The sequence below is a fragment of the Onychostoma macrolepis genome, chromosome 22 (assembly GCF_012432095.1).
Source record: "Onychostoma macrolepis isolate SWU-2019 chromosome 22, ASM1243209v1, whole genome shotgun sequence".
Classification (NCBI taxonomy): domain Eukaryota; kingdom Metazoa; phylum Chordata; class Actinopteri; order Cypriniformes; family Cyprinidae; genus Onychostoma; species Onychostoma macrolepis.
In genome coordinates, this window is record NC_081176.1 from 15,377,456 (window position 1) to 15,388,636 (window position 11,181).

The 11,181-nt window shown below is 36.3% G+C and overlaps 1 protein-coding gene across 2 annotated transcripts in view; it reads left to right on the top strand.

Moving 5' to 3' along the window:
• The window catches only part of ccnt2b (cyclin T2b), an 11,355-nt gene extending 470 nt beyond the window's left edge, over window positions 1–10,885 (top strand). The window contains exons 2-9 of one of the 2 annotated variants that reach the window (XM_058760952.1): window positions 437–518; window positions 736–864; window positions 2,246–2,360; window positions 2,446–2,508; window positions 2,913–2,958; window positions 7,483–7,646; window positions 8,268–8,338; window positions 8,559–10,885. In XM_058760952.1, the coding sequence (XP_058616935.1) occupies window positions 437–518; window positions 736–864; window positions 2,246–2,360; window positions 2,446–2,508; window positions 2,913–2,958; window positions 7,483–7,646; window positions 8,268–8,338; window positions 8,559–9,488 (1,600 nt within the window). In that variant the 3' untranslated portion in view covers window positions 9,489–10,885. The remainder of the gene's footprint in view (window positions 1–436; window positions 519–735; window positions 865–2,245; window positions 2,361–2,445; window positions 2,509–2,912; window positions 2,959–7,482; window positions 7,647–8,267; window positions 8,339–8,558) is intronic. The other variant, XM_058760953.1, reaches the window with a different exon arrangement.
• Window positions 10,886–11,181: the final 296 nt, after the last annotated feature.

Below are 11,181 nucleotides of genomic sequence, written 5' to 3' on the forward strand. Positions count from 1 at the left end.
TTGAGGCGTGTGAATGACAGGAGTGTGATTCAGTGACTTAATGTTTGATATAAATAACATTTCAGGATTAAATCTATCCTATTATGGTTTTGGCCTAATGTAATATCGTTTTAATTATAATAATAGGGTTTTGGTGTATTTATAAAGCGTTTAAGTGAGATTTAGACGTGACTGGTGTAAGATAATGGCTAAACACAAGATGTGTCTGTTGTATGTTGTTATCGTCTATAAATGTCATTTTATGATTTTTCTCTTTTATTATAGTTTATTATTCAGTGCAATGTCTATATTAGTGTGATTTGAGACTATGAGCTGTTTTGATATGATTTTGAGTGATAGCTTCTAAGATTATGGTTTATGAGTATTATATTTTTGGATTATATGGCATATAATAGCTTCTTTTGCAGTGTTTTTGTTCCTTGATGAAACTGTGCAGATCCCAGCTCACGATTAACACAGCAATCGTCTATATGCACCGGTTTTACATGCTTAATTCCTTTATGAAGTTCCATAGAAACGTGAGTATGCGTTTTTAAATTATTTGGTTGTGATTTGATTGTTCAAAATGTTCGTATTTGTTTCATTTGTATGTGTTTGTTGACCCACTAATGCTCAAGATCTTTTAGGATTTCACTCTGTTTTAATTGGCAGAACTAGAACCATACATAACCCTGTTGTTTATAGATTTTTGTGTTATTTTGAGAGGTATGATAATTATTTTCTGTCTTCGATCAGATCATTTCTCCCACCACACTCTTTCTGGCCGCGAAAGTGGAGGAGCAACCAAGGAAACTTGAACACGTTATTAAAGTAGCACATGCTTGCCTGAACCCTCAAGACCCACCGCTGGACACCAAGAGCAATGTGAGTGTGGGGGCTTATGGGTAATGTAGTTTCTCTCTCTGCTTTACTTGTTGCCATGGTGAGCCATTTTTGAAAGATGGATAGATGCTTTGACAGTTATGGCACACAGACTGGGAATCAGTCAGGTAAATGTATAAACAGATGTTTGTACCATAGAGTTGATGTTTTCTTTATGTAAATTTACATAAGGACAAGATTAAGTGACATTTGCAGGGGCTTCAGTGTGCATGTCATTTTTCAGTGAAGCTGAATATTTTGTAGGACTGGATTTTATTTTATTGTTTTGCGATTTATTGGATCATTTTCAGTTCAGATGGCCTGAACAATTTTTTGATAGATTTTAAAAACAATTTATTTATTTTTTTAATTCTCAAGGAAAGCAAATGGGGCTTAACTTTGATTTTTCGTTGTTTTTAAGAACAAAAAAATGTTTTATAATATTGATATATCATGAATATAAACATATTTCCTCTGTTTTTGTGAGCAGTCAAGCAGAGTAAGTGTAGGAGCATTTATAATGAATGTTAACGGGGTTCTTTTTGATTGTAATATGTGAAAAATGCGATTAAATGTTTAAAACATGATTTATTAAAAAATACAAAGCTAAAATAATACCCACAATGCTTAATAGGTGTAACATAAAATAATAAACCGTTTTAATTAAAAAATTGTTGCATTATTAATAATTTTATTACGTTGACCGTTTATGAAAATATTTTTGTCCCCTTTTTCTGAAGAGTCATGCACAATGAGGTTAGTAGAATTTATAATGAAAGTAAATGGGGCTCTTTGAATTTGCGCTCTCTCTTAAAAAAACAACAACAACAAAAACTATACTACCCTCAAGGTTTAAAGGGATAGTTCACCCAAAAATGAAGATTCAGTCATTATTCACCCTCATGTTGTTCTAAACTCGCAAGACCTTCGTTCATCTTCAGAACACAAATTAAGATATTTTTGATGAAATCCGAGAGCTTTCCGACCCTGCATAGACAGCAACGCAACTACCACGTTCAAGGCCCAGAAAGGTCGTAAGGACATCATTAAAATAGTCCTTGTGTCATCAGTGGTTTTATGAAGCTACAAGAATACCTTTTGTATACAAAGAAAGCAAAAATAAGCTTCGGTGTAAAAATAAACTTTGACACGTTCACGACAGTACCACAATGCATGCGTGTGCATTCCTCTGCTTTCTTTGCGCACAACAAGTGTTCTCGTAGCTTCATTAATTTGTGTTCTGAAGATGAATGAAGGTCTTACGGGTTTGGAATGACATGAGGGTGGCTGATTAATGACAGAATTTTCTTTTTTGGGTGAACTATCTCTGTAATATATTATACATTATAAACAAAATAAAAGTAAATTGATTGGCTATCATCAGAACTCTTTGGACCGGACCCCTTTAATGAGCAGCTGTGATTGGGTTGATCCACAGGCGTACCTCCAGCAGGCTCAAGAGCTGGTGCTGTTGGAGACCATAGTGCTGCAGACACTTGGTAAGTTACAGGATCTGCTAATAAATCTGTGCTTTATGAAAGCCGTGAACACATGAGTCCTGTCTAACCGGTGATTTTGTTTCAGGGTTTGAGATAACAATAGATCATCCACACACAGATGTGGTGAGATGTTCCCAGCTAGTGCGAGGTAGATGCTTCCAACTTTTGTTCTTAGTCTTTCTTCATCTCTTTCACTCTCTTTATTTTTTTTTTTTTCCTGGCTCACAACTGTTTTCAACATCGATCATGATCAGAAATGTTTCTTGAGCAGCGAATCAGCATATTAGAATGATTTCTGAAGGATCGTGTGACACTGAAGACTGGAGTAATGATGCTGAAAATTCAGCTTTGGAATAAATTACATTTTAAAATATTAAAGTGGGAATGTTATTTAAATTTGTAATATTTCACAATATTACTGTTTTTACTGTTATAATATTGCACTTCCAATTTTTTTGGGTAACCTGATACCTTTTTATTGGGGAAAAAAATTGTCAAAATGAATTGAATTTTAATCCAACATTGTCTCTCTTTCTCTATTTCTCCCCTCAGCGAGCAAGGACTTGGCCCAGACCTCCTATTTCATGGCTACCAACAGGTTGTTACCCTGACCCCTATTTGTTGCACTGCCATGGCACCCTATGACTTCCTATTAGGCAGGGTTCTCCTTCCTGTGTCCAGCGCCCTCGCGCCTGGGCAGGGTGTTTTGCTGCCCAGCCCGGCGCAGTGCGGTGTAATGTACAGAGGGCTTGCTGTTGGCGCAGAAGGTTGAATACACAGCCTGGAGTGTAGAGGTGCTAATAGAGATATCTTGATTGAGAGTGCATAGGTCAATAACTCAATTGGTAGCCTGAATATCAGCTCAGAGTTCAAAGGTGTAAACTTAGAGATCGTCACGGTAAGTACCAGAGAGTGCTTTCTTTTTCATGTTTCTTTTTGGTCTAAATTTTGATTTTTATCAATTTTTTCAATTATTATTGTTAATGTCATTTAAAGTAAAAGTAAAAAAAAAAAAAAATTAGGATATATTTAGGATACTTTTTTTTTTTTTCAAAGTGTTTTTTGCTGTCATACCCTTGACATTAATTAGTATTTCTTAATACATTTTTATATACTTTTTTTTGTTTAATGATACATTATTGATATTTATTTTGTGGTTTGACAACTAATGTTTTGTTGGTTTTAAAGGGATAGCTCACCAAAAATGAATTTTCTGAAAATGTTCTCACCCTCAGGCCATCCAAGATGTAAATGGGTTTGTTCATTGAAACAGATTTGTAGAAATTTAGCATTACATCACATGCTCAATGGATCCTCTGCAGTGAATGGGTGCCGTCAGAATGAGAGTCCAAACAGCTGATAAAAACATCAGAATCCACAAATAATCAACACAAATCCAGTCCATCGATTAACATCTAGTGAAGTGAAAAGCTGTGTTTTTAAAAGAAACAAATCTATCATTAGGGATGGGCGAAATGGGCTTAAAAATATATCACAATATTTCTGGTATTTATTGCGAATACAATATCACTGACGATAATTCAGAAAATCCTGCTTCTTTAGAGAAAAGTAGTATCTTTCCTATTTTTACCCCTAATAGGGTGTTGTGAGCATTACAGAGTACACATGTAATGCAATGACTGTTTAATTCATACTGGAAGCTGGAGGGCGCCCTTGTGCAGAAACTCCACATATCCATAGCAGAAGTAATACTACTGATGAAGCTCCATGAAGGTATCCAGTTATCGCTGAATAAAACGCACAACTGAGATAGAGAAATTTTAACTGATGAAACTTGAAGACAATAAACATACGATTGCACAAAATATATAGTTTATCTGTTCTTCAATCTTGGGTATTTTTATAAGGAAAGTATATTTATAATGCAATGCTAATTGACATGGCCTTTATCACTGTATATAATACAGTAATCATTCTGTAATATGAAACCACGTCTGGTCACAAAAAAAAAAGTATTTCAAAAACTCAACTGTTAAGTTAATTTGGAGAAAAAGCATGTCAATAAATGATATCTTTGTTGGACGAGGTTTGCAAAACTATCGCACACGTGCTACTGCACTACATTTATTCAGACCGATTTTTTTGTGCACTGTACAGCCCTAACCAAACCAGTTCTGGATTGTAAAAGGAGCTCGAGCTTCTCATTTAGCGTCTGCCCGTCACTCCATACGGTCGCACACAGAAATATGTCAACAATAGCGGGAAGCCTAATTCTTATCATGGGGAGAATTTTTACCGGTATATCGCAAACGATAAGATATCGCCCATCCCTATCTATCATTAAGGCGTTTTAACCTTATACTGTTGCTTCCAACTGTAATATGAGTCCATAATATTGCTTTCTCCAGTGGAAAAGTAATTTTGTCTGAATCAGGAGAGAAATATGCACAGATCAAGCACAGTTTACAAGTGAAAATGGTCCTTTTTGCTTCACCATATTAATCGACTGGAGTTTATTCCGACTCATTCTGACGGCACCCATTCACTGCAGAGGATCAATTGGTGAGCAAGTGATGTTATGCTAAATTTCTCCAAATGTCTTTTGATGAAGAAACAAACACACATCTTGGATAGCCTGAGAGCATGGATCGCGGAACGTACCAAAAGAAGGGGGGGAGGACTTTGCACACTGGCACGATGGATTAGAAGTGGCATTATAATGCATTATAAATGTACCAAATCCTTGTTATTGTACTAAATAAAGTGTGTAAGATTGTACCTTTTACATCCTAGTCTACATTTTAATACTAGAAACATATTAGATGCCAGATATTAGCCTATTTATTAAGACTCTGGATAATTTTTAGAATAGAGATCACGGTTCTCCCAAGATTCAGAAGCAAAACATTAGACAAATACAAAATAATATGTAGGCTAATTCACTTAGGTTTTTTACAAAATGTTTTATTTAAATGAGTGTAAAATGTTATAAATGAGCCAATTAAAATAAAAATATGTAAAAATTATTTGAAATATATGAACTTGTTTAGTTTTTGAACGAATCTCTTGATTGAATGAATTAGACATCAGATGCATTTTAACAGTCACTGTTCGCTACTTTCTGGCATAAAGTAACATTTATAATCGGGGCGGCGCCAGGTGCTCAGGGGATGCTAGATCAATGACAGGGGGAGCTGGGCAATAGTAAATATGACCAAAACAGGTTGTTGTTGTTATTATTATTATATTAATAAAATCGCTGTAGGTGCATTTCAAGTATTTATGAGGAGTGTAGTAGGCCTATTATCGCGCTTCATTTATGACATGGGGGCGCCCGCGCAATCTTTTTAAAAAAAATTTTTCCTGCGGAAAGAACTTAAAATTTTTGAATGTGCTTTCTGTCGTCTCATGCAGTCTCTGTGGATGGAGCGCGTCGCAACAATGAACCGGCTCACAGACATAAACTAACCTGAAACAAGTCTATAGAAAGCTTGAAATGTCTACTACGAACTAATTCAAATAAAAAAATCGTTTTTCTTCTCTAATTATGTAGTCCGTATGAAAATGTGCACGTCCATTAGCCTACTGTGGAGATGGAGAGTCAGCACCGGCGTTTACAGCCGACACTAACTGAGAAAGCACTAGTTTAGTAATAAATAATTAAAATGTCTTTTTTTCCCCCGATGCATTCATAATTATTACTTTTGCCGTTGCTTTGCAGCAAGCTTTATGCGCATGCTTGAGCGCGAAATGTAGGCTATAATACGCCTAAATGCTTATTAAAAGATGGTTTAGTAGGTTATTATATTAATCTATTTAATATAAACGTTCAACTAGCTTACTAGAAAAATCCATAGTCGAGGGCTGGCCTAGCCTACTTGGCTTAAACTATGGTATTTTTAGGGGGGCTGGAGCACCTGCTAGCCCCTCCCTAGCGCCGCCCCTTACAATCATTTGAAGCGTAACATCAGTTCCAAAAGTCAGTTTCTCATTTTGAACGAGTCTATATCCAGACTATAAACTTTTATCCCAATGCTTTCATTATTATTTAATGTTTGCAGCACATAAATGTAGCCTACTGTGTAGACTGTTTGTAAAGCTATTTCAAACATGAAGTTTATAATGAGTGCTGCTCTCTCTGGATCAGCGGCTGCGCGAAAGCAGGTTTAAATATTCCGATGTGATTTCAATAGTTTAATAGACATGGTCTCATCGACATAGCAATAAGATTGAGTGTGTTTGCATCGAGATCGCGATCTTTTAATGAGTAATCCATATGAGCCTGTAGCCTATGTATTTTTGTATGTCATAATTTGTACCAGACCTCAAAAGTTACTCAGGCCTATGCCCGGGCGGCACCCCCGCTTCCACGATCCATGCCTGAGAGGGAGTACATTTTCAGGAAATTTACATTTTTGGCTGAGCTATTTCTTTAAGTGCCATTAATATTTACTTCATTTTATAACTATTTTCTCCAGTATTCTAATTATTCCTATGCTTTTTATCCTTAGCCAATTAATTCAGGGACAATCCCCCATTGCACTCCTGGGTACCTCTGGCACACTATTAGTACTTCAGCTCCCTTTTTGAAATCCAAACCGCAACCTTTGTGTTAGCAACCTGAATCTTTAACCACTCAGGTGGCGTCTCATTAGCGAGCCTAAAACAACTCGATTCTAATTGATTGCATTGAAGTCTCATCTTCTGTTGTCACCGATTTAGTGACTAAAAGTTCATTTCAAGCCAGTAAGATGACTTTGAGCCGGCATGGTCATTAACGCAGCAGGAAGTTGAGTTGCTGTTAATGCCTACTTGCTGAGAGAGCAATTTCGATAGGGATTCAGAAACCCGGCATTGGTGTTGCTTACACTGATGCCACGCTTTAAATGTTAATTGAGTTGATTTGTATTTTATTGATTGAATCTTTGATTGAATTGCATACAATTTTGTTTTACAGCTGACCAGACAAAGAACGTTCTTGCAAACACACACCTGACTGGATGATCAGCTTTGACATAATCATGATAATTCTGATGAACTAAGAAGAATGGAAATGAATTTAGGATTATGAAGTTAGATTCTTAGGAAAGCGTTTCTCATGTCTTCTGTTTTATAATGGAGTGTTTTCTCTGTGTTTTCTGTGTTGTTGTGTCTCTCGCAGTCTGCACTTGACTACCTTCTGCCTGCAGCACAAACCCACAGTGGTGGCATGTGTCTGTATTCACCTGGCCTGCAAGTGGTCCAATTGGGAGATTCCTGTCTCTTCAGATGGGAAACATTGGTGGGAATATGTAGACCGAGCTGTGACTCTGCAGCTGCTTGATGGTCAGTCAAACACAACTTAACCTTTTTACATTTTTTTATTATATTATGGTTACCTAAAAACTGAAAAATCACTCAAATTAAAATAAATTAAAAATCTATTTAATTAACATTGTTTATAATTAGTGCTGTCAAACGATTAATCGCATCCAAAATAAACGTTTTTGTTTGCATAATGTGTGTATACTGTGTATATTTATGTATATAAATACACACACATACAGTATATATTTAGAAAATATTTACGTTTTTACACTTATATTCATATTTGTATATTTTATATTATATATAAATATGTAATATATAAACATATTTTTGTTAAATAGATACATGCATGTGTTTGTATTTATATATACATAATAAATATACACAGTATACACACATTTCGTAAACAAAAACTTTTATTTTGGATGTGATTAATCATTTGACAGCACTATTTATAATTAAAGGGAAAATACTTTTTTTTTTTTTTTTTTTAACTGTTTACTGTTTTTAATTTGTGTAATTACTCATTTTATTTGATAGGCAAATTTATCTTTCTCGAAGGGATGCATTTCAAATTTACATTTTTGTCAAGTAATTGCTGCACTTGATTAATGTTCTGTATGTTCTCTGTTTCTATAGATCTGACTCACGAGTTTCTCCAGATCTTGGAAAAAACACCAAGCAGATTAAAACGAATCAGAAACTGGCGGGTATGTATAAATACTTTTGTTTGTATTGGAAAAATTACACCAAATGTAAAATAATACGTTTATTTTATGTAGCGCCTTTCTGCAAACTCAAGGTCGCTTTACAATATCAAAACACATACACAAATGAATAAAAAATCATTATAGATTTTTGTGAAACTTTTGAATAGCAAGCAGTCAAGTAATGGACCAATTTTAAAGTCTATATTTGTTCTCATTTTAGGCCAATCAAGCTGCCAAGAAACCAAAACTCGACAACCAATCTTTAGACGGTTCCTTCCAAACAAGTCTGAGCCAGGACAGTTCATTGATGGAGACAATGTGTGACATCAGAGGGGGCATGTATTCCGAACCATCCACCGCTTTCCCATTGGATGGGTCATCGATGTCACTCAACGGCCTGTCGAACCTGCAGAGTTCTGCTTTCAGCTTTCCTGCACCAATTTCCCAGAGCGCAGATGCATTTCTTGCGCTCCAGGGGGCGCAGGTGAGCAAACACGGACAAGCCTCGGCAACTCTCGCCCCTCAGAAACTCACTCTAGAGAAATATCGCGAAAAACATGCAGCCGAATTAGAGCAAAGACGCAGACACGAAGAGGAGGAAAGTGACCAGCATCGAAAACACGGACATTTATCATCCGAACCGTCTACGTCAATCAGGGTGAAGTATTCCCAACAGCAGGTACCGGAGCGATCGTTAAAGAGCGGGTCGCTAAAACGGCGCCACCCTTCCTCGTCGGAAAATGGTTCGGCTAGTCAAGAAGAGCTGAAAATGAAGATCAAAGTTTCGTCTGAAAGTAGCAGCAGTAGTGGTAAGAGCCGTCACAGTCCTCGCTCGAGCCGCGAGAAACATCGCGAACATTCGTCGCACAAAACAGCGAGACACGACTCGTCACACTCGCACGGTAGCCACCACCACCACCACCACCACCATTCATCCAAATCTCACCGATCTTCCAAGAGCCACTCCTCCTCTGCCTCCGTATCTCTCAATCAACCTATAGGCCACGCCCAGTTGGCAAAGATTGACAGGAGGCTGGGGGAGGGGCAGAGTTCTGAGCCCAATGCTGCTTTAATAAATAACGGTCCACACATGGATTATGAAGACACTTTTAATATGCTTGATTCCCTATTAAATGCACACAACTTCTAAACTAGCGGAAAAACGGACGTTATTACTTAACCTCAAAAAAAAACACGTACGATTTTCGTTCTTGACTTAATTTTATGCAAGAATCACTCATCCGTTACATGTTATAGTCTCTCTTTGATTTTATCATGTTTTATCACTGAATTTAAAGAAAAAACTACAAAGTGAAGGTTGTAACAGCGTTTTATTGCAAACGTGCAAACAACATTTGCGAATTTATGATATTAAAACCTCAGAGTCGTAGAGCTTGCTAAAGAGAGATTGCAAAATGCCTCTGGCAATTTTAACCAGTTTTAGTTGGAAAAACGCAATGTGATATAGTGAATATTTGTATGTTCTTTACTTCATGCTTGATTCACAATGTTTTTTCGTTTATCAAAGGGATGAAAATAGAATTGTGTGACTGTTTACAAAAGGAAGGTGCAGATAATCTGTTCACTGTTATTTGTATCGATATATCTATGTCTAATTATATTTCACGAATGCTCAGGTTTGGAGTTTCCTAAAGGCGAAAAATGTCAGCCGAAAAGTAACTTCGCAAAATTCTAGCTGAAATTTCGCAAAAATGCCTGTTCACAGATTCCATTATATCGCTTTCCATATATTGTAAATCTTAATGTACTGTAAAGTTATCTATTTTATGTTACCCTCTGTTAGAAGGCTGAACTGATGACATCTTTGTGGCCCAGGGTCCTTTGCGTAGTAACTGTTGTGTCTTACGATTTTGAAGACCTTATGCTTGTAATTTTTTTTTTTTTTTTTTTTTGACTCTTTACAGTAGTGGAAAGCAAAATGGCTTTTCGGCAAGAAGAAAGTGGGTATTTTTTCTGTTTTGTTTTGTGCGCCAAGTTTGAACGGTCAAGATCGCATCCCAGAATTCTCAGCTGATCTGTTCTGTTCATCGTGGTGTATGTCGAGCCTTAAAACGGTATGATAGAGATTTTAGCAGGTTGTGTCCATCTCTCCCATTTCCTATGATCTCAGTATTTAAGATTCGATTTCTGTTCGTCTTCTCCCCGCACTGGCTGCTGATTCTGATTGGTTAATAAGTGGGCTGCCATTCAAACGAACCAGCAGTCAACTTCCTGTTCTCTGTTCGGTGCTCTTAAAACAGCTTTAAGAGCGTTTTGAAGGGTTTGGATGTGGATAACAAGGAGAAACTCACTCTAGATGTGGCCTAGACTCCTGTTGTGCTGTTGTAACCTCCTTTCACCAGATACCAAAGGTTTGTGCCTCAGTGTTTGCCCACCGTTGGAACTGTATGACACATTTAGGTTCCCGTCTTTATTTGATTTTATTTGGAATGCCACAGTTCTTTATTATAGAATTAGACTTGAGTCTGTATGGATGATGTTTTGGATTGTCTAATAAACATCCAAGAAAATTGCTTATCAAAATGTTGTCTTATCTTATTGCTGTGTTAATGGTTGTAAAGTTTAATTTAATACCTTTTTAAACAATTTTTTATTGTGAATTGATGTTCGTGTAAATGTAATAATTCAAACTAAGTTGCTTATCAAAATGTGTCGCCTTAATTTTTCTAAATATATTAATAGTTATAAAGTTTAATGCGCATTCTTAATGTCAATTAGTGATAGATTAAGCCAATATTCTAGGCTACAGTTTATTTTAAGTGTAGTAATTCAAACTAAACTGAAAGTAAACCTGTTTTCAAAACTACTGATGTTTATAAATG